Source organism: Rhinolophus sinicus, linkage group LG14 (genome assembly GCF_036562045.2).
Source record: "Rhinolophus sinicus isolate RSC01 linkage group LG14, ASM3656204v1, whole genome shotgun sequence".
Classification (NCBI taxonomy): Eukaryota; Metazoa; Chordata; class Mammalia; order Chiroptera; family Rhinolophidae; genus Rhinolophus; species Rhinolophus sinicus.
Window position 1 is genome coordinate 47,649,186 of NC_133763.1, and position 23,710 is coordinate 47,672,895.

At 47.9% G+C, this 23,710-nt stretch overlaps 1 protein-coding gene across 2 annotated transcripts; it reads left to right on the forward strand.

The window, feature by feature from the left end:
* Window positions 1-3,397: 3,397 nt before the first annotated feature.
* On the forward strand, window positions 3,398-22,874 carry TENT5C (terminal nucleotidyltransferase 5C). Of its 2 annotated transcripts, XM_074318378.1 has the most exons (3): window positions 3,415-3,516; window positions 5,138-5,258; window positions 17,258-19,257. In XM_074318378.1, exon 3 carries the CDS (start codon window positions 17,284-17,286, stop codon window positions 18,457-18,459), a length of 1,176 nt encoding a protein of 391 aa, XP_074174479.1. In that variant the 5' UTR covers window positions 3,415-3,516; window positions 5,138-5,258; window positions 17,258-17,283; the 3' UTR covers window positions 18,460-19,257. The 2 variants fall into 2 exon arrangements, with proteins under 2 accessions (XP_019586161.1, XP_074174479.1); XM_019730602.2 differs by lacking the exon at window positions 5,138-5,258 and having other exon boundaries at window positions 3,398-3,516; window positions 17,258-22,874.
* Window positions 22,875-23,710: the final 836 nt, after the last annotated feature.

Consider the following 23,710-nt stretch of genomic DNA (forward strand, 5'->3'; position numbering starts at 1 on the left):
AGTCATGCTCCAGAAATAAAAAAAGGGGCCCAAGGAAAAATATATACACCTATATGAATAATGAATTTGTCTTCTGGGCTTTGGCTCTCCTCTCTTCTTTACCACAGAATTGCATCGTGGTCAGGAAGCTGGACAAAATTTTACCTGAGCAAAGGTAGAACCAAACCATGCTAGATCAAATTCTAGGTGAGAATTTCTGACCTATGTTCGACCCTGAGGCTCCCTGTGCTAAGGGTATCCATGAGATACTGAAAAAGTAGAAACGGCCCAAGGGCCAGTGTAATGTAATAATTTTGCATTAATTTGAATGTGATCACACGTCCTGGATTTTTAGGGACACTCTGGATTTTAAGCAACCGATCACTTTGTTTTCTTAACTGAATTTTTCAGTTCAACAAATATTCATTCATTCAGCAAAACTACTCACCAGTGGTGCCGAGCTAATTGGATAGCCAGATGGGAAAAATGAATTCTGACCCCAAACTGCACAAAAAATTAATTTGAGATGAATCACAGACCTCAGTGTAAAGGCTGAAACAATCAAGGTGCTAGAAGAAAACCAAGTAGATAACCTCTATGGCCTTGGGCTGGGCAAAGCTGTCTTAAACATAAAAATCACTAGTCATAGAAATAGGATTAATAAATTAGACTTTAAAATTAAGAACACCTGTTCCTCAAAAGATAACAACAGAAGAATGAAAAGAAAGCCACAGATTGGGAGAAGACATTTGTAATACTTATATTGGACAAAGGACTCACATCCAGAATATATAAAGAACTCTTATAGATCAGTAAGACAGACAACTGCCTACAAATGGGCAGAAGAGTTCAACAAACACTTCACTAAAAGGGTATCAAAATGGCCAATAAGCATATGAAAAGTTTCTCGACATTACTGATTATCAGAGAAATTTAAATCACAGTGAAATACACACACCCTTTTTTAGAGTAAAAAGATTGACAATATTAACACAGGCAAAAATGTGGGACAACCGGAAATCTCACACCACTGCTGGAATATAAACTGTCACACCACTTTGGAAAACTGTTTGGCAGTCTATTGAAAGCTTCAAGGATCCTGCAGTTCTAATCCTGAGTATAAACCCAACATACACGAATGCTTATGTCCACCAAAAGACACATACAAGAAGGGTGGTAGGCCAGAGGGACAAAGGTTCAGTTATGTGGGATGAGTAAGTTCTGGGCATCTAATGTACAGCCTGGTGATTATAATAACACTGTATTATATACTTAAGTGTTCTCACCCGCCCCCCCACACACACACAGTGTGTGAGGTGGTGGATAGATATGTTAATTAACTTATTTTGTGATTTTATATATATATATATATATATATATATATATATATATATGCAATATCATGTAGTACACATTAAGTATATACAATTTTATTTGTCAAGTATACATCAATAAAACTGGAAAAAAAGATTATTTGTAAGCAGTTTCATTCATGACAGGTAAAAATTTGATGCAACCCAAACATCCACCAGTAGAAAGAGTACATAAATTATTGAATATACAGAGGGTGCCAAGAAAACGTATACACATTTTAAGAAAGGACAAAACTGTTGTAATACTCAATATATACCGATAACAAAAGATGAATACAAGTCACGTTCGACTTCTGCAAGTAGAAGAGGTGCTCAAAGTGGTTACCATCAGCGTCCAGACACTTCTGATTATGGCCAACTACTGCTTGAGCAATACTGACCCAAAGTGTCCACTTGTATACATTTTTTTGGCACCCCCGGTATAATGAAATAATTCACAGCATTGGAAAAGAATGAACCATTGTTCTATGCAACAACATGGACGGATTTCATAGACATGCTATTGAGGGAAAGAAGCCAGACACAAAAGTGCACATACTATGTAATTCATCCATATCAAATTCAAACATTGGTACAACTAAGCTGTGGTGACAGAGGTCAGAATGGGGGTCACCCTTGTGGGACACTGAATGGGAAGGCGCACGAGGAAGCTGGAGACTATGACTCGATCTGGGAGGCAATTACATGGGTGTACACATATGCAGAAATTCATCCCGTATACATAAGATTTTGTGCACTTTACTGAATTTATACCTCAAAAACAAAAATTGAAAACAGTATATCCTGATTTCATGTCCCACAATAGAGTCACTGTGGCTTTTCCTACCAGCGCTCATACGGATCTCCTATCTCAATGTTCCAGGAGACCTCCCTCTCCCCAGGGAAGCATATATTTGAGAACTCTTTATATCCTGGCAGACACTGAAACCACACTTAGTTCAGGCAGGAATGGGAGGGGCGGGGTAGGGAAATACTGCACCTGGGAAACTTTTCCCCTACCATCCCATAGAGGAGCAGAAGTGTTCTTGATAAATAAGTTACTGTTTGATATAAATAGCATTTACCACGCACCTTTTATTAGGCACTAATAGCTTTCCATTTTCTTATTTAATACTTATATAACCCTATAAGGCTGTTCCATTTTTAGTCCCATCCCACAGGTGAGGAGATGGATATTTACGGAGGGTTGATTAAGTTACTTGCCCAAGGCCTTACAGATAGGGAGTGAATGCAGATCCCGGCCCAGGTTATCTGAATTTAGAACCTGGACTCTACACCACTTGGTATGGAGCGAATGGGTGGTGCCCAGGCCCCGCCTGAATGTTGCATAACACACACGCCTGAGCCCTGTGACTTTCCGAGCAGGGCTGAAGCTGTCGCCGCTGCCAGGCACGGCGATGGATTCCTCGAGGCCCTTAGTCCCACTAACTGCACACAGGTGGTTAACTCCCGGCCAGAGTCCCAACCGCATCGGCCCTTTGCCCCAATGACCTCCAGCCAATTTGCTTGGGGAATCAAGAAAGTTCCCCGGCTCAGAAGCCAGTTTTTTCCTATTTCAAAACACACACCGGAGGTTGGCGTGGGGGTTTCACTCTCCAGTCCTGGAGAGAACTAACCAGAAACTTCCCAGAGAAGCAGAAGAAACACAGGCCTACGGGGAAGCTGGACAGAGATGGGAACAGTTACGGGACGGGAACGGCAGAGAAGGGCGCGGGGCAAAGCATAAAGTAAGGGAGGCCCGCTAACTCCCAAGTTAAGGGGGTGCCGACCCACCCCCTCCCTATGGCGCCTGCGCGGTGCTACCTCCCTTGGCACCCCCGCCCCTTCCTGACGCCGGAGATTTACTCGTCTCTCGGCAACCATTCACCCGAGGAGCCAATCAGAGGGCACCTTTCGCCGGACCCTCGCCGTCAGCGCCCAGGCGGAGGGATCCCGTGGGCGCTGGCTCCTCCCCTCGCCTCCCTGCCCCGGGAGGCAGGCTCAGGGGGCGGGGGCCGGGGCGGGGGCGGCGGGTGGAGGCGTGTCTGCGGGTATAAGAGCGAAGGGGGCGGCGGCAGGCGGCTCACTCAGTGCCGCTGCCTGGGGGCTGCAGTGACCGCGCCGCTCCAGCTGGGGCTGCCCACGCCAAGGACCTGCCGCTGTCGCCTCCTTTTCCGCCACCCAGGTGAGTCCAGGGCCCCCTGTCGCACAGGTGCGAGGATTCGGCCGCCCCAGAGAACCACGTACCCTGCCCTCGGGGGTCTGTCCCAGGCGAGCTGAGCTCAGGTCCTAGCCGAGCCCGGTGGGGACGCGGGGGCGGGAGGGGAGGTGGGGACAGGTGCCGGGACCCGGTACTCCCTTCCCCTGAAGCTCCCGCGACGACAGCTCCCCCTCCACTCCCTGCCCCCGTGGGCCAGAAGGCGCTCCGAGAGGGAGCTGCAACTTTCCAGAGACTTCGGCCGGGGTTTGGCAAACTTCAGCGAGTTCCTGTTCCGCGCGTTCCCGGGGCGGCGGGGCGGCCGCAGAGTGCGTGATGGGGACATTGGGCTCCTGCCAGGTGTCCGCCGGCGCCCCGCTCCCCTCCCTTCCCTGCGGTGTCTCGGGCTCGCACCTGCGCTCCCACCCGCGCTCCCAGCCTGGCCCGCCCGCGAATTCGCTGCGGCGGTTTCGGGAGGCGCAGTTGCAGGGGCAGCGGTCAGGGGCTGGTATCAGGACGGGGAGGAGAGGGCGCTAGGGCCGGGGTTTCGAGGAGAGGGCAGAGATCCCTAACTTTCTTGGACTCGCCCCAGACTGGGGACACCGTGAGCAGCCAAGTGATCCCAGCGAGTGGCTTGTGCGCTGCGCTTCTCTCGGCAACTTCTCGGGAATACGGTGTCTGCGACCTGGTCCCTCCCCTTTGAGAAATGAAACTTGTTTACCGGGTAGACGCAAAGCCATGACAGTCAGTTGGCTCGGCTAGCGGTGCCGTGGGTGGCTCCGAGGCGCCGCGGCCCCGGGAGGTGTCGCAGCCCCGATCCCTAAGGTGGGACAAGAGTCGGAGGAGGGCGAAGAACCTGACGGGCACAAACTGACAGCCTGGACACCTAAACACAGAACGCCGGCGGGCGATAAAAAACAAAAAAACAAACAAAAAAACTGCGCTTCCTCCAAGTTAGCGGGGTTCTTTGGAAAAACGCCTGGCGACTTTTTCTGGAGAAGGAGAGTTGACCCATGCTGTTCACTAGAAGCGACTGTCCTGGCTGGACCCCGAGGGAGGGGTCAGCTGAGTCCCCTTCCCCTCTCCTGTGGGTCCAGAGCTCGGCTTTCTGCAAGGGCTGCCCAAATCCTTAAGTAGGGACCTGCTGCCTTTTTAACTTGTGGTTTTTTTTTTAATGGCATTGTCACTTACAAACCACTAACTGAGCGCTTAAAGTGCACCTACCCTGTGAGGGTTTATGAAGACTATGTAATCATTTGTATTGTGGCAGTTGGTATTCGGGATATTTGGTAGGTGGGTCAGGAACCTGAACCTCCCCAGGAAATGAAGTTAAGGCGATTAAATCCTCCTGAAGTAGACTCATGGCTTGGCCCAGCTGCCCTCCAAGACCGGAATGAGAGGGGCCATTGTTGGGTACACTAACCATTCAACGTGTGTGATTTGGCAAGGAAGCAAGGTGAGGGTGGGAGGAACCCTTTACCAAGAATTCTGCTGAGTCTTAAATCCCCAGAAGTACTATTGGCAGGGCCAGACCCGCACCTGAGACCCGGCCCGTGTCAAGGGGTTGGGGTGGGGTCTGGAGAATGCTGACTTTTCTCTTCGCTTTCAGGGAAGCAGTCTGAGCTGTTCCAGCAGGAATTCTGTCCTTTGCTGTTGTTTGTGAAGATGGAAAACTTAGTATCTTTGGAGTCAAGCTTTTACTTGAGATAACTGAAACTTTATGTCCTAAGGTATACTCGTATCTTTAGAATACGTTTATTCTCAATAAGGGGTTTTTAGAAAGAAAGTTGGGGTGTATGTTGTATAGAATTGGTTCAGGTAGCTGTGGGGAGAGTCCCAGAATATCCTTTTTGTCTGCCAGGTTTCTAAATCGTTACCCAAAACAGAGGTCCCTGATTTCATCAGGGACGTCAGTGTGTGTACAGAGAGCTAATACCCACACTTGATGTCGAGTTTTTTCCACAATACCGACCTTGTAGCCAGAGCTTAAGTTGGGGCAGCTCTGGAGGGACAGGTGGGGCCCTTGGCTTGTTTGTCAGCAACGTGAAAGTGATTTAGCTGAGCTCCTGAGGCCCCCCTACTTAGTTCCTCTGCCATCCTGTGAGTACAGAGGAGCAGCGCCCAATCCCATCCTGACTTGTAGCCGCTCTCGCCTCGCATCTCCTGAGAGTGCCCCTCTCAGCCTCCATCCCCAGTGTTCAAGGCTGGAGCAGATTGTGCTCCAGGGTACAGAGAGGTCCTCTTGCTTTTGAAAGTTCAGGGAACTGCCTGGCAATAAAGATAACTGAGCGGGGACTGTACTGCCCTTGTTCTCCTGGTGCCAGTAACCAGACACACTGGATACAAATTGAGAAAATGACCTTTGTGTAACTGCCCAAGTAAGTAGTACCTGGTTTTCATCTTTGATGTATTGTGTGCAAGGGGTCAGTTAAGAATGACAATCCAAAGCCTTGAGAGGAGGCGGTAAACCTTTCTTTGTGTTACTGAAAGAAGTTGGGGAAGCCAAGACTGGTTTTGTGAGTTAAACTTGGGTTGTCTTTGGGTTTCGTGGTCTCATACTGGACTGTATCTGTTGCTTTGTAGGGGTGTGTGTGAAGGACAGGTAGTGCAGAGTCTGAGGTGTTACTTGGAATAAAACATTACTCCTCTGGTTTGATAAGGTTCATTATTTTGTGTGTGCATAGTCACAGAGGTGAACAAGGCAATATAGAAAAGTGCGTTCTGCCAGCTTGGTGTTTTGCCTGGGGCATGTTAGATTGGCATAAGCTGTATTACGGGGGAGCAGGCACCTCTGTGTTTAAAGAGTGTTCAGGCCACTTGGGTACAGCACTGGTGTTGACCTCTTGAGATGCTTCCAGGACTTCTGGGCTCAGACTTTTTTATCCTTCCATGACTTGCACGATTTGGAAGCTTCTATTTGGAATTTAAATGGTGTAGAGGAAACATCTTTGTATAACCCAGCTGTGTAAGAAATAGCCTTAGGAGTTGTTTAAAATGAATAGATTTTGTACAGCCAGACCCCATAGCCTGTCCTAGCCTTGTTTGCAGAACTTCTTGGGACAACAGGAGAAAACTAATAAACAATGGCTGATGGTCAGCAACTCTCTGTGTAGGCTGTTTGCAGGGTGTTTTCAGTCTTGGAGCCTTTTGGGGTCTTGGTCACTAAACTGCCTAAAGTGTTTCTTAGGTAAGTGATGGAGCTGGTCAGTAGTTCAGTGCTTCCTAGGTGGCCTTGTGCTGAGGGGAAAAGGGGATGGTGTGTGCAAAGGCCAGTGGGCATGCTCTGGAGCTGGCTCAGCCTCTCACTGTCCTTCAGGCTCTCAGTTTTCTCTTGCCCGTCTTAGCCACCGGCATGTGAGCCCCAGGAAGGCAGGGATCTGTGCTCACTACGGAACCCCCAGCACCTAGAGCAGGGCCTGCCGCGCAGAAGGTGCTCCTGGTAACTGGATACCTGGTTGCTGGCATCTGCCTGCCATCCCTCTCAAAGAGGGGGGCTGCTTTAAATAGGTGTCTTCCTGGTGGGCCAGGGGGCTGGAGCCTTTTGGAGCAAAAGCTCCTAGCCTACAAGGCAGGGTGGCTTCTGGGCCTTTCTCTAAATGGGGGCCTCCGGGGTGTTTCTTTGGAGCTGAGGGCCAGTGGCCACTAATTGGCCAGCAGCTGAAACCCCTTAAGCTGTTGACCTGCTTCCTGCAAGTGCCTCCTGTGCTGCCCATCCCCCAACACCCGCCTGGCAGGGCTCGCTCAGCCTCTCTCTCACCACAGGCTCACAGCGGTGGCCAGTTCTGCTGATTCTCTGTCTTTTTAATTTTTTGTTTCCCATGCCATCACTGACCTGGTTAGGGCCCTACAGACAGCAACTCGATGAGAGCAGTAACCAGCTCCTGTCCCCGCCCCTGGCCAATCCTAGTCCTCAGTGCCTGGAACACCAGCTTCACAACTCAGGGGAACTGCCAACCCCCGAGAGGCTGAGAGGCTGAGCGTCTTAGCAGGACCTGTACCTTTCTGACCTTCTGTTTATTCTTGACGTCTTGTGGAGGAGTCTTCCCAACTGCCCTGCCGTGCCTCACAGAACACCTACTCAAATATTTGAACAAATTAATGCCATTCCTTCCGTACCATCCTTCAGTCCATTTTCGGTCCCTTCTCAGGGGCTTGTGATCGTACCCTGTCTGAGGACCCCCATATCCCGTACCCCGCCTCTACAGTACTTCTGTACAGTTCTGCCTTGTTTTCTAGGTTGTTGTTTCTTTTTCTTCAAATTTTGTCTTCAATTGGATGAGCACAGAAAGTCCCCTCCTGTCTCCATGTTAGCTCCCTATAAACACTTTTTGAGAAGAGAGTTTTCCACGGATCGTCCACTGTTCCACCTCATCATGTCGCCATGAGCTTCTCTGACTGTGCTTAGCCCTTAGGAAGATGGGAGAAGGGCAGCCCTGCACCTCCCCTGGCTGGCCACCCCTTACTCCCAAACACATCCTGTTTATTTGTCCCTGACCTGTGCTTACGATAGTGAAGCAGTGGGCATTAGGACCACGGTAGCCAGCCAACTCTGCGTGCTCTTGGCCAGTCCTGGCATTCCCGTAGAGTGGCTGTGAGGCAGCTGCACTGTGCAGGAAGGACCCTGGCGCAGCGGCAGAGCTGGGGTGGGTGCTAAGCCTCGGGTGGTGGGGCTGGGCAGCAGCTGTGCTGCTGTCTCGGGGCCCAGGCCCTTTCTCTCTACCTCTTCCCTGCTCCGAGGCTGCCTTGGCTGTCACGACACCTGGGTTCTGGCCCTAGAAGCACCTTTACCTCTTCAGGCGTCAGTTTCCTCATTGTCATAAGGACAGTAGCCCAGAACGCTCCAATGAAAACAGGAGAGTCACATTTAAGTTTCTTGTAGTCGCATTAAAACATGAACAGGTGAAAATAATTTTATTAATTTAACCCATCATAGTAAATATTTTAATTTGTAATCCATATAAAATTTTTTATTTTTCCTCGTACCAAGTCCTCTAAACCCAGCAGATATCTTGCATGCACAGAACATCTCGATTTGGACTTGCTGTATTTCTAGTGCTTACAGCCACGTGAGGCTTGGGGACGTGACAGGGCAGCGCGGGTCTGACCATCAATAAAAGTGTTTGACTCACACATTCGATTCTCCGTGTGTGGGAGGCAGGTGTTAACTGCACAAGTTATGGAAGAGGAGTGTCGGCTGGGGTATAAACTCTGCAGGGGCAGAGATCTTTGTCTCTTGCTTTCCGATGGCCCCTAAGCTCATAACAGCACTGGGTGCATAGTAGGCACTCAGATATTTGAAGGAGTGAAAGGAAATTCAGTCACCGTGGCCGACTTCCTGATAACCATTCACGCTGTGAGTCAGACCTGACCCTGGAACAACAGGACGTTTGATGTCTGATCCCTTGCATGTTTTTGTTTTGTTACAGTTTCGTAGAGAATCAGCATAAGGTGATAGAATTTCAAAAAATGGTAGATTAAATCTGGCAGATGACAAGGAGTCCAACCATTTTCAATAATTACAATGTATTGACAAGCAAAATATGAAAAGGCAAGAGGGAAATCACTTTGGAGTAAGATGTACCTGAGATGGCTAGTGACCGCACGTGGCGTGGTCCCTGCTGATTTCATGATAATCCTCTTAGTGAGCCACAGTCAGGGCTCGCATGGCACCACACGTGTGGGAACACCGCAGACCAGGTGGCTCGGCCACCTCAGGCGCACTGGGTGCAGACAGGTGCCATCCTATAGTTCTGCCCCTTCACTTGAATCCCACCCCTCCAGCCCGAGGGACCAGCCTGGTGGTGTTTCACTCAGGCTGCTGCCGTGCTCAGACCTGGAGGTCAGGTACCTGCTCCACAAATGTTAACTCCGCAGCGTCTGTGCAGAATGAAAGCCTGGATGGAACTGGCTGCGTACTTAGCGTCCTCACTGAAGTGGAGGCCAGGCTTAGACATGTGTGAGTGAGTGTGTGTGTGTGTGTGTGTGTGTGTGTGTGTGTCTCAAGGATGAGAAATGCTGCTTTGGAGCAGCTAAGAGTTGTTGTGCCTTTCCTGAGAAGGCCCAGGGATGCTTCCCGTGATGAGGCAGGACTTAGTAGACTGAGGCCCTCATCTGGACAGCACACAAGTGTGCAGAAGCTGTAAGCAGGAGAGTTCAGTGGTAAAGGAGCCTGTGGAAGCAACCCGTGGGAAAACCTGGAGGCCGTCAGCCCTTAAACCCTGTGGATGGTATGTAACCTTAGTCTTCCTTGCAGGAAGCGGTCTCCTCCTAGGACCCATGTTGTCTTTCCCAGTCCACTCAGTCTCTGAAATAGTAGGGCCGGCTCTGGAGGTCTCTTTGAATGAGTTCAGACTAGTAACATCTCTGATTTAGAAAGAGGCATTTGGTAGGAGGGAGTGGGGCACCCAGTACCAACGAGGATTATTTCCTGTTCAAGTTGTGTAGTTGGCACTTAACAATGCTGACCCCTTGGGGGGGTGGAATTAAGGCTCCTCTGCTTAACTTCCGTCTAAAGATGACTGTTTTGACCTTGTTAATATTGACATTTGCGATGGTTTCAGCATATTCCTGTCATGTAAGCACTTGAAAACTTTTGTGGTGTCCCTGTTATGCTGTGTGGGCCAGTGTTTTGATTCTGTGTCATGCTGTTGTGTAGCCCCAGTGTTATCTCTCCAGCCACACTTGCTGACGCCTCCTATTTTGAAAGACGGGATGAGCTTTCTGTTTGGAGTCTTCTTGGGGCGGGTGTCTGTGGACAGCCCACTCAGTGATAACCGTTCAGACCGTATGTTGACATCAGTGGGAAGGGAGAGCATGGGGGGGGGCCCTCAAACTCAAAATGCCTGGGGCAAATTGAGGCAGCACAGGTCCAGCTTTGGCCAGGGACCCCCCTCTTCCTTGAGAAGCATCCCAGGGGCTGTGGGAATCCAACCAAGTTTTTTGGCTCCGGTCAACATCCGTGTTAAATGGCTGAGAGGATGCTGATAAACCTGAGAAAAATAGATGGAGAGCCGAATGTGGTCAAGAGCGCAGAGTGAGAAAAGACCCTCTGCGGGGGCTTTGTTGTGTCACTGACTTAGAAATGTTTTCTCTGGGCACAGCTTTGTGGCATGCGACCGCTGTTTGTTTGAGTAGAGGTAGAATGTGTTTGTGGGTGTTTGCGTGGGGAACTGTAAATGTCACTTCTTGGGAAAAGGAAATACAGTACCTTACCTTGTCCTTTTAAAAAACGAGGCATTATTTTATCTGGTTCTATTGCTTTGGGCCGTCTACTAGTCTGAACTTTTATTCCATGTGTAATAAACACACGTGTGTGCCTCAGTTATCAGTGACTTTTTAATGTGTTTGGGGGCAGTGGAGAAGTCCCCAGAATGTCGCCGCTGCCCTCGTGGTGGGGCCTAGGCCCTGGTGAGGGGGCTGGCAGCCAGCAGACAAAAGGCTTCCTCAGGCTGCCCCTGGTCCTAGATAACTTCAAGCCATCACCCCTCTAGGAATTCAAGGAGTAAGGGAGGATTTCTCTTCAGAAGGCTAACTCCACCTTGACCTTGGTTTTCCTCCTTTCGGCCCACTTATCTGCTGCTGTGTATATCAAGCCCATGGTCATTTAAAGCGCCTGGCTCTTTTCTCAAGGACAAAGGCATGTCAAGGGTCAAACTGGATGCAGGTGGGAAAAGTGGCAGGTGTCTGGTCCCCGGGTTCCACATGCACGGATGGGTCTGTCTGTGCCGGGCTGTTTGTATTTCCAGTTCTATTCCGGCTCTCCTTCCTGCGCTAGCCCGCCGGGTCCTGGTCGCTTCTTGCAAATGTACCTACCTTCTCTCTACAGCTCCAGTTGGGTTACCAGTTTCCTGGACCTGATAAAGTGGCCCCCTTGTCTGCAGGACGTGTCCCGTTCTTTTGCTTTATCAATAGATGGACACTCCTGACCTTCCAGCCATCAGAGTGAACCCTAACAGTTGTTCCTTTATTCTCTGAACAGAACCGTGTGCCTTAGTTGCCCAGATAAAGATCAGCCCGTTCCTAAAATCTCCCTCTTGTGCCATTTGTTCCCCCTCTTAATGCTGGTCCAGCAAGCTGACTGTCCCAGCTCCTTTCACTCCTGGATTCTCTCTTCCTTCCGGATGGGATTTCTCTAAAATCGCCACAGCCTTGCAACCTCACCCTGCAACTTGGAGCTCCCTCAGGAGAGGACCCTAGGCCTTGTCTCCCAGCCATTGTTCCTTTAAAACAAACATTAGGAAAACTATTAGTGTTTTTCTACTTAATTGTCTTCAGTGCTGGTGGCTCTGCCAGGCAGCCTGCACCCCCCAAATCCGTGATAGTTTTGAAGGAGAGCATTTGTGTACTGACAGTTGTTAGATAGTTTAGTTCTACATGCTTCTTTCTGCCTTGCCTGCATCTCCTGCCTTCTGGCCTTTCCCCACTCGGGGAGCCTTAGCCCGTCTGGCCAACTTCTTTCCCTCCAGCTTATAAAAACCTTCACATCCCCCCCCTTTCCTTCCTCTTACTGCCATCCGCGTCCTACACCTGCCTGAGCAAGTACCTTGTCTTCAGCGCCCTCCCCGCTCCCCAACATCACACCTGCGCATCCACCTCCAGGAGCCTCTTACATCCCATTTCTGCCACTTCCCAGTGGTGCATCCCTGGAGGTCCTCTTGGTTCCCTGTTTTCTCATCTATAAAGGAGGTGTCACCATATCTCCCTGAGGAGGGTTGTTGGAAGAGTCAAATGGGTTTATCCAGAGGAAGCCCTTACAGCCCCCTGTCTCGCTGCCTATTCGGGATGTTGTCAGATGGGGTTTCGAGGCTCCTAGTAGGGTACTTGGCTAAACACCCCGTCACATTTGGTGTCCCCTGACCGTGGCTGTGGCCACACAAAGAGCCCCATCTCTCGGTACCTACCTGAGTGTCCGAAGAAGAAGAATTAACCCTGTGGGGAAAGGATGTGGGTAGGATTAGTATGTTTATGTGATGACACAGCTGGTATGCAGCCCCACTGAGAAATGGGACATCCCCGACGGTGACAATGGCCAGTGAATTGTCTTCTCTGGCCCCTCTTTGAGGGGCACCTCTAAGCCACCTTGGTGTCCTTGAAGGTGACCACTTACTGTCCTTTGCTCACCTGGAGTCCACACTACAGCAGGCAGTGGAGGATGATTGAAGCTTTGCTGGCACAGTGTGAATGGTGGGGGGCGGGGGCAGATAAGGTACCACAGGTACGTGGCTCCCAGAAGGTTGCTTTTTCCCTTTTTGGGTAGGACCAGTAGCATCCCTTATTTTAGAAAAGATCACTTTAGTAGCAGGGAGAACTGGTGGAAGTTGTCGCCAGTTCCAAGATTCAGAACACTGACTGCGGAGTTGAGGGACTGAGGTCAACTCACTTAATCTTGATCCTTCTTCCTTAATTTGTGAAAAGGGGACAGTTGTAGCCCCTTCAGAGTGCTTGTGAGAACGGAATGGGAATTGATGTGAGGTGGCTCATACGATACGCGCTTTCATTTGCTTTGACACACACATCGGCACCTTCATTTTTCAGGGGAAAAAAACGAAACAGGCCCAGTGTGTGGCTCTCATTCCCTCAACCACCTAAGGGAAGAGGTGGGAGAGGATTTTATGGGTTTCGCCATCCATTTTCACTTCTGCTTAAATTCTTCAGGCTTTTTTTAAAATTAAACTTTACTGGCGGCGACAATGGTTAGTAAAGTTACATAGGTTTCAAGGGTACAATTCTGTAATACATCATCTATATATCACATTGTGTGTTCACCACCCAGAGTCAGTTTAAGGCTTAGAGGAGAAGCTTCTAAGTGTTTTTAAGTTGGGCACATGGATATGGGGATTGTGGGGAAGGATAGGAAAGGAAATGAACGAATTACATAAGGTAGCCAACAAGTAGAAGGCTTCTAGGGGAAAGCTGTTAGAACACGACTCATAAAATTTTAACTCCTTTCAACTAACATATGTATAGGTTCTAACTTCCAAAGGGGATAAAATAAATTTGTCTTCTGTCTCCCAACCTAGATGTGATATCTGGTGTAGGTTGAACTACTGTGTATGTGCCCAGACGTGTTCATAATTGTCCAAGCATAGACTCATGCTTTTACACAGTTTTGCACTTGCTTTTCTGTTAATAAATGTTGGGCATCTCACGTTGGTACACATGGAGCTGCCACCATTCTTTTGGACAACTGCATTCATCTGTATGCTGCCATATACACGCATCGCGTCATTTATCCATCTCCTGATGACTACTTGTAGCTTTATAAATAATTCTCTGATACTTGCAAGTACACCCGTAGGATAAAATCCACAGTCGATGTCCTAGAAGTAAAAGTGCTATGTCCAACGGTACGTCCACTGAGAATTGAGAGTGCCACGTGGTTCTCCAGAGAGAACCCATGGGCAGTGTACCCCAGGTGACTGCTTGTGGAGCGTTCCCATCTGAGAGGTCAAAGAATAGCTGGAAGTTTTCATTTGCCCATCCCTTAAGGAAGGTTGACTGTGTTATGCAGCTGAACCACTGTTGCCATCCTCTGACCCTTCTTTTATTGGGTTCTAGTTTTCAGACCTGTGGGAGCTCATTGTTCATTATGACAGTGAGCACTTTGCCTCATATTACATATGTTTTCCTTTGTCTTCTCATTTCTTTATGTCGTTTTTTTTTACCATGTAGATATTTTAATTTTTATGAAGGCAAAAGTATCGATTTTTCAGTAACTTTTATGTTTTATGTGGTTTAGAAAGGACTGACTACCTTCTCTATGTAAGTGTACATAAATTCCATGTTTTTTACTAATACTCTTAGGGTTTCATCTTTTACACGTCAGTCTTTCAATCATCCATCTAGATCTTAGTTTGGCAGAAGACAAGGAGCCACTTTTAGTGATTCAGTTTTTAAAATCCAGATATCTCCATTTTTTCCCTTTACTATCATGAAACGTCTCCTTTAGTGTATACTTAATCCCCTTATGTATTAGATTTTATTCCTCGGTTTTAAAAATTCTGTTCCATCAATTTGTCTGCTTTTTGTGCCAATACGGCACTGCTTCAATTTAGTATGACTTCATACTATCTCTTACAGGGCTAATATACATCATTCCTAGTTTTCGTAAGTTTTCTGGCTATTTCTGCCCCTCCTCTGATGGGACCCTTACAAATTCTCAGTCTAAACCAGATTCTAACTTTGAATCTACTCCAAGTTCAGAGATTTAAAAATATAGGGAAATCCTCACGCCTGTGTACTTCCTCTCCGCCCTACCAGAGAAGCAGTGATAACTTTCATCTCGGATCCTCACTGCTCTAAGAACCACTGTTCTAAGGTGGGAATAATCCTGACTGAACGCTAGACCAGTTCTTTTTTAAATCAATTCCTTAAAAAGAAAGGAATGAGTCAAAAGTCATTCCTCCAGTTCTTCTCCTCTGCAACACTATTGAGGTTTTCCCTGGAGATTTTCTTAAAGTTAATTGTTCCTTGTAGTCCAAGTACAGATTGAATTGTCCCCCGCACCCCCCATTTGCTGTGACGTCTTCTGCCTGTATCAGAAACGTGAGCCTTGGAAGCTCAGTCACAAGGAATACACAGGGCAAAAGCAAGGTGTATTTTTATAGGTAGGTCAACATGCCTGACCCAAATCCATGTCTCCAAATCATAGTTTAACAGTGGCTCAAAAAAAAAAAAAAAACTACAGCCATACCTTTCTGTAATCCTTTGAATGTCCTTGTGTCGTGCCCTATATAATAGACACGAGTGTACTGTATTCTCACCATAAAAGGGGCCACAAAGAACCAAGTGTCCACAGAACGCAGTAAAAAGAAAGCTCGACGGTCCCCAATCTGACTCGAAGCCAAATACCAGCCACAATAAACACTAAGTATTTCATCACGAATTCTGCCTGGCGTCCTGAGTTCAGGAGTGCTTTGGTAGGATGAGCTAGGTAGCCTAGGGCTTTCTAACATTGTCCAAACAGGTTTGAAGGGAAGCTTTTATCTTCCCCCTGGCAACTATTTTTCTGTAGCAAGCAGATGAACGTTTATTCCTGGACTGGTCTTCCTGGAACCCAACCTTCCCATTGCCAGCCAAGCAGGTTCAGTTCTTTAATGAACCGACATGCTGGTAGGAGCCTGTGACTGGCTTGAGAGGGGCACGATGGTCAGACCTTGGCTGCATGCTGTCTCTGCCCCTCAATTCCCGCCGAGAGATCGTGTTGCCTTTCAGTCGGCTTGTGTCCCCTCTCCATAAGTGAAGTCTTTGTGCCTTTGTGCTCACCCCAATCAGAGGACACTGCTTCCTCCTACCTTCCTATTGCACTTTCTGTCTACTACACACTGCCTTGTATTGATGCGCTGTGTTCTCACCCACCTTCTTAATGGCTCCTGGAACTCACATCTCATTGCATCCAGTGGCGTCCTGACGCTGACAAGCAGAGCGCTATAGATAAGACAAGGGCCCAGCCTGACACCAAGGCAAGACTGAAAATCCAAGTTGGAACCCCAGGACACCATATGCTGGACGTGCATTCAAAAGCAGCCACTTCCAAACTGAAACCTCAGAAGTCATTGGGCTGTCATTTTGTGTGTCCAGCAAGTCAGAAAGGTGAAGGGGGTGAGGAGACTATTTCCTTGCAGTGAAGTCTGACGGCAGCACCTTGGACCTTTTGTTTCGGTCTTACCTCTAACTAGCTAATATTTGACCCCTGTGGATCCATAGACACCTTGACTCTCTAATGTATCACCATCTGCTTTTATATATTAGGATTTCCAGGAATGGCTTGCGTTTTGTTTTCTGAAAAGTATAGCTGGGTTGAAAATTACTTTGGTAACTTTGTGGCTCTAGCAGGTGAAGTACAAGAGGTGATGTTTTCCTCCTAGTTCTGCGTGCCAGCTTGCTTCTCCTTAGGTAGTATCAGGTACTATTTCAAAACACAGTTGAAAGGTCAAACATGCCTGCGGATGTTTCCCACATGCTGTGTGGGGCCCCGTTGCTGGGCAGGGCTGTTCCACTACATAGCTGACCTAACCCTTTGTGAGCCAGGAATTCGGTCGGTCCTTCAAACAGCTCCTTGGTCCTACCCCGCATACCAAGTGCTTGTTACAGGGTAGACTGCCCCGTGAAGGAAAAAGACATGGGGTTCTTGCTAACAGGACTTCAGGGTACTTGGTTCCAGCAGGACTGAACTGGGGTGGTTGTAGCCCAGAGTTGAGAATTCATCTATGCGTGGAGTGAGGGAAGTCTTTTCTTGTGGTTCCTGTGTTCTGTGTGTGGGTGTTGTGGCAAAGCTATCAACGGGTTGAAGGTGCAGTTAGGAAACCAACAGCAGGAGAGGGTCATTTCCATAGAAAACAAAGGAAATTAGCAAACCCTGTAGGCCCTCTACTGAGTAATGTTGTATTGAGTGTAATAAGTTTGCGTCCCTTCACACAAACGTGCACACTCCATCCCCCTGCCTCACGCAAACAAAACAAGTAGACAAACGCACATAAAACAAAGTCAGGAAGTTATCCAATTTTCAGTTGAGGGTGACTTTGTGTATTTTGTCCTTACTTCCTGCCGGCACTATTCTTGACGTATTTAACTCATTTAAGCCTCCCAGCAACACCCAGCAGTAGGTGCCATTTATGGCCGGTTTACAGGAAACTGTGCAGAGAAGAATCCGCCTCTTCTCTGAGTCCCTCAAGCTGCTTGGCCTTGTAAAGGTGAATCCTAACTCTGCTTCTTGCCCCCTCACTTTCAGTGTCCCTGGCAAGAACATCCGCCAAGATGGCAGAGGAGAGAAGCAGGACCGGGGACTGCACGTCCTTCAGCGTGCTCAACTGGGACCAGGTCAGCCGGCTGCATGATGTCCTGACCGACGTCGTCCCCATCCACGGGCGAGGCAACTTTCCAACCTTGGAGATAACCCTGAAGGACATCGTCCAGACCGTCCGCAGCCGGCTGGAGGAGGCCGGCATCAACGTGCAGGATGTCCGGCTGAACGGCTCTGCCGCCGGCCACGTCTTGGTCAAAGACAACGGCTTGGGTTGCAAAGACCTGGATCTGATCTTTCACGTGGCTCTTCCCACCGAGGTAGAATTTCAGCTGGTCCGAGATGTGGTTCTGTGCTCCCTCCTGAACTTCCTGCCGGAGGGGGTGAGCAAGCTGAAAATCAGCCCGGTGACTCTGAAGGAGGCCTACGTGCAGAAGCTGGTGAAGGTCTGCACGGACACTGACCGCTGGAGCCTGATCTCCCTCTCCAACAAGAACGGGAGGAACGTGGAGCTGAAGTTTGTCGACTCCATCCGGCGGCAGTTTGAGTTCAGCGTGGACTCTTTTCAGATCATCCTGGACTCGCTGCTCTTTTTCTATGACTGCTCCGGCAGCCCCATCTCCGAGCACCTCCACCCCACAGTGATCGGCGAGAGCGTGTACGGGGACTTCGAGGAAGCCTTCGACCACCTGCAGAACAGACTGATCGCCACCAAGAACCCCGAAGAGATTCGGGGCGGCGGGCTGCTCAAGTACAGCAACCTCCTCGTGCGGGACTTCAGGCCCGCGGACCAGGAAGAAATCAAAACTCTGGAGCGTTACATGTGCTCCAGGTTCTTCATCGACTTCCCGGACATCCTGGAACAGCAGAGGAAGTTGGAGACCTACCTTCAGAACCACTTTGCCGAGGAAGAGAGGAGCAAGTACGATTACCTCATGATCCTCCGCAGGGTGGTGAACGAGAGTACCGTGTGCCTGATGGGGCACGAGCGGAGGCAGACCCTGAACCTTATCTCCCTCCTGGCTCTGCGTGTGCTCGCAGAACAAAACATCATCCCCAGTGCCACCAACGTCACCTGTTACTACCAGCCAGCGCCGTACGTCAGTGACGGCAATTTCAACAACTACTACGTGGCCCAACCCCCCGTCACCTACAGCCAGCCGTATCCTACCTGGCTGCCCTGTAACTAACCTTGAGACCTGAGGGTTTCCTTCCACAGTGGGGACCCCACTAGGGCAAGGGCTCTCAGCTAGGGGAGCCTCCTTCTAGATGTAGGTGTTGTGTGGCTTTTAAAGGGGAACTCAGCTCTGATTCTGCTTTTTTGTTTCTTTGTGCACCCATTGGAATGGGTCTACAGTATATCATGAGCCAACCCTAAAGGGACCCATTAGTCCTGTGCCCCTTGGGAAAATGCTATAGGAAGTGTGACCTACCCACATCGTTCCAAGGTAGACACTAACATGTCATGTCCCAAACATCAGCCCAGGGGGCCTTGAGCTCTGTGCAGGAGTTGAGGTTAGGAAAGCGCTCAGGCAGCGCGTGTGGAGTGACGTGCTTTTCGTCTTCCCTTGAGCCTGGAGTCGGTGCTGTTGGCTCCCACTTGGGATTCTCCTTAGTTACGCAGAAGTTGTGCTGACAGTCTGTTTGCTCGCATCCATTTCAGTCAGGCAGAAAGTGGTCAACGTGAGGTTGCTCCTGCAACTTAGCTTTTGTTCAAGGGACGACATTGCTTATGTTTGTTTATTCCCTGTCAGCAGAGTTGAGGATTTCTTTCATCAGGAAACCAAAGCCAGTAGCTGGAGAATTGAGGTCTGGTCGCAAGTGGTTTATGGTGTAGATGCTGTGCCATCATGAGGAATTGTGTGAGCTATTGCTGAGAAAACATACACACACACACCAAAAAAAAAAAAAAAAAAAAAACAACGAAAAGAAAAAAACAAAAAAAACAGACCTTTTCTTGAAATGTAACTTGAAAAAAAATAATAAAATGTGGAATATAATGCTAAAATAGAACTGTGGTGGGGGTGGGGGTGGGGGTGATTGTAAATAGGAAACATGAATGTTCAATTTTTTTTTTTCTTTAAGGAATTCTTATCGAATGACACTTCTTTTTTTCCTCTTCAGCTCATCACTTTCATTTTGTTCTTCCTAAGACTAAGGATTGTGCTGAGTCTAGAGTCACGGCAGTGACTGACGTGTGAGGGTCTTCCCGTGTTTTAATTGGAAACCCATTTTGGTCCCATTCCAAGTACGGCAAGCTGTTTTCCTGGAGTACTTTGGCTGATTTTTTGTGTGTGTGTGTGTGGTTTTTTTTTCCCCCCAAAAGTAGCAATTTTCTCCTCCAGGTTTTTTATTTTTTATTTTTCTTGACAGCCAATGAATTCAGGAATTTCAGTAGAGCTGAGTGACCTGTGGAATGATCTGTGCTTAACATGGCTTTAGAATGGAACCTGCTGCCCCCGAGCTGTGTGTGAGGTAGAGGGTTAGCGTCCCTTCAGGCCTGTGTGTACATCAGTGGTGCTGAGGCCCCTTGGAGTGATGGATTCCAGTGTATTTAGGGAAGAAGTGAGTGAATGGAGAGGAATCTTCCTTATTCTGGTAGATTTGACCATACTTGTTTATATTCTGCACTTTAGAAGAAAAACAGTGTTAATCTCTAGTCTAAAGCAAGCTTAGTAAACAGGAGAGTCCTAGGCTGTCCCACTAGATTAAATAAGGGATTTTGTGTTTTGAAACTTTTTTGTGGGCTGTCTTAGAAAGCATCACTTTAGGGTGTCAAGGGCAGAGAAACTCTATATTGCCAGCCAGCTTGGTTTCTTAAGGGGGATTTAATCAAACCCAGGCTCCTGATTTTAAATTTCTCCTGTGGCCATAAACCCCCCAAGCCCTGAGTGATTGCTTTCTCCTTGCTTTAAGCAATGAAGGTGCCTTAATGCAGAAATGCTTCATAGAAAACGAGTGGTTTACCTTTTTCTAAAGATTGCATTTCAGGTTTTAGCTACAGTGTGATATCTTGGTCCTCTTCAGAACAGATGGGGCATGACTGACCCCCAAGGCTTAGCGCGTATCCAGGTTGTGCTGTCATAGGTAAATTGAAGCCACTTAGTGTAACTGGCTCCTGTTTCCCTGTGAGCCAGTGACATTTGATTTCATTGGCTTTTGAGTCAAAGCCAGTTCCACATGGGTGTGTGTCGGGGGCTGCTTCAGTGTTAATGGGGGGGCAAGGAAGAACCAAATCCCAACTTTAAAAATGATGTGGTCTTCCGCGACCTTAAAAGACTCCCGTGTGGTCCAATGGCAACATGTTTGCACAAAAGTGACAGATCTGTTGAACCAAAGCTTTGAAATGTGATGAAACTGCCAAGGAAAGCACTTGCTAACAGAAATCAAGTCAGCATTGCACCTACCAGAAAGCTTGGGGTTCAGGGTCATAAAGCTCCCAATGAAGATAGGATCAGGTCCGCATCAAGTAATTAAATTTCCAGTTTGACCTTGGAGTTCTTTCTGCTTATTTTTTTCCCCCTATCTGGTATTAGTTCTTTGAGGATGGAAGCACAGAAGTTGCTAGACATTTTCCCCCCCCCCCCCTATGGTTCTTTACGCCATTTGCATGGTGGCCCAGCTTGTTAGAATCCCTGCTCTCTGCCTGAAGTGCTCGCTCAGCCCGGCTATTTTTGAGTTGGAGAGTCGACGTGTGTTCTGGTACCACCAGGGTAAAAAGCTGCACTGAACCAAAGCTGCGCTTTTGAAACACCACCCTGGTCTAGTGGTGTCTCCACTTACTCCACAAACCTTTTGCCTGCCTCAGAATAGACCAGGTAACCTTGAATTTCAGGTGTCTGGAAATTCTAGCTGAAACTTGCCTTTCACGCTGCTCACACAAGCACCAGGCTCTCTGTGAACTTGCATTGAGTCCGGTGGTTCCTCTTTTCTGTGTGTTGAGTAACATGAAACTTGGCAGTGGCCAAGGGCACTGACGTTCAAGTGCAAGTTCTAATGTACATTTAAGCAGTCTCCTGTGCTCCAGGGTTCTGCACAGTTTTCTGATGCTTTCTGCAAGTATGCAGCTTGTTAGCCAAGCCTGCTTCTCAGAAGCAGGTTGAGCAGCAGGGAGATTAAAGCAAGTACCCTTTCCCCTTGTGTTGGCAGAAGGGTACACACTGCATTCCTGGCCCCGAGCTTCAGTCTCACCCTTAAATCTTACCTTGGCAGTAAAACGCTAATCCTCACTCAATAACTAAACTCTGTCTCCCTAACACCTTCAAATCAGGGTTTTCTGCTGACTGCATGTGCGTTGTGTGGCCCAGGATGAGTGGAGTAGGAGAGATGCTGGGTTCCTGATACATAGTAACAAATGTGGTTTGGCATTCAAGTTTTTCCCCCAGTTTGATTTTTCCCTGGGGATTTGAGTTAGTGAGCTCTGTGTATGAGCCTGTGGGGTTTTTTTTTTTCCTTTTTCCTTTTTGTTTTTTTTTTTTTTGTGATCATGCATTAATAAGCAAATTGCTAAAGCCCCAAATCTGCTTGTTCTTCAGCGTCTCTGCTAGGCTAGCCCGAACCCCTTACATTCATGGTAGGTGAGGATTTTAACTCGATGCTTTCTTAACTTTGCGAAAGCAACGTCCTAACTTTCAGAATACCTCCTTTCTAGTTAACTTCCTGGTGCCGGTGCCTTGTTTTAGGGTGCAGCTAGATTGTGAGCTCAAATGTCCCCTTCCAGACAATAAATGATAGTTATCCAGTTGTGAGAAGGGACCCTGATGCTCATCATGGCCATTATTACTTCTGGGGTGTCTGACTGGGGCTCCACACCAGGGAGAACCCTTTGAGAGAATTCTGTAATGTGAAAGCCCTTCCAATTGCCAAGGTTAAATTCGTATCCTTAATCTGGCAGAGACCAGAATGAATGTCCCAGCTGACTCTGGAACATACTCCAATTCAGCCCATTACATTCAGAGGACCAAGGGAGGTGAATGTGTGTGTGTGTGTGGGTGGGGGTTGGATGGGGAGGTGGGGGGTATATTTAAAAAGACCCGGCAAATTTTCAGGATTATTTTTGGAGACATCCAAGGTGAGGATCAGGAAAGAAAATGCTTTTTTTGTGAGTTCAGTTTTAAATCTTTAGCTATCACTTAAAAAAAAAGATAGGTTAAATGTCAACAAAAGAAAATGCTTGGAGTTTTGCCTGGGCTAGTGAGAGTTGGTGCAAATTGATGTGTGTGTTTGCATAGGAAGGTGAGAAGATGATCCACTAAAGAGGAAATCGTTAAATGTGTGTTTTTTTTTTAAATGGATTAAAAAATAGCGGCTTTAGGAAAATTAAGAGTTTTTATCCATTAATTTCCAAATGACAATGGGTAAAAAGTAAGATACTCATTAGACTAAATTGGAAGCTTTTTTGTTGCTCTAGATTTGCACAGCCTTTGAGATAGTAATTTATTAGTGGTGCCTAAATGTGTGACGTTTCTTCTTTGGTGTAATGGTCACTGACCTTCTTATGCGATGCAAGAGAAATCACTTGTCAATGCAGGATGTGTTAGAAGTTGATGAAATGAAGCTTTGAGTTTGAGAAATAAAGATATATTAAAAAAAAAAAAAAACAAAACCCAAAACCTTGTCAGTTACGCTCACTTTTTTTGTGTCTCCTCAGGGGTGAACTTATTTTAGGTTCCAGAAAATGTGTTGCGTGGTGGTGGGTGGTCATCAAAAGTAACCTTAGCTACTTCTGTGGGGGGAAAAATGTGTGGTTCCCCTGTGTGGTTACCTCGGGGGCCATAATTCCCTTAATATTTGGACTCTCCTCAGGTGCCCGACTAATTGAAACCGAGCTTTGTTATTGACCAAGCCTCTTGGCTCATGCCCACATTTATTAGGTGGTGTAGTCTTGAAATCAGCTCTCACTGGCACCTTGTTTGGTTCAGTGCTAAAAGCTAGGTTCACCTGAGCTTGGCCCCAAACCCATTTCAATAAGAGAACCAGAATAACTTTATACTACTAGCTACACTTCTCCCGTGGTTTCTTCACATTTTAAAAGAAGTCTAGACGTGCACAAGTGATATTTGTATGGTTGGTAGATGTTTGGAGGGATAAAGAGATACTGCAGACCTCGCATGGTGACCAACTCGCTTCTTGACTCCTCTGACCCACGTCACAGCCCCTCTGCACCCCCAGCCCTGCCCCTGCCCCGGCCTATCTTCTATGCTGAATTTCTTTAACTCCTATTGTATTTTCTGTAACCATCATCAAAAAACATACGTCTTTGTGTAACCATCCTGTACCCCTTGGTCATTAGCCTGCTTGTTGCTTCTCCTTAAACCTTTCCATCCGAGAATGAGCATTGGCTGGAGTCTAGTATCCGTGCGGTCCTTGTAGCGCATCTCTTGGGCGTGCCTTACTCGGTGAGCCTTCCTCCTCGGAAGCCAGCCCACACCGTCTGTGTGG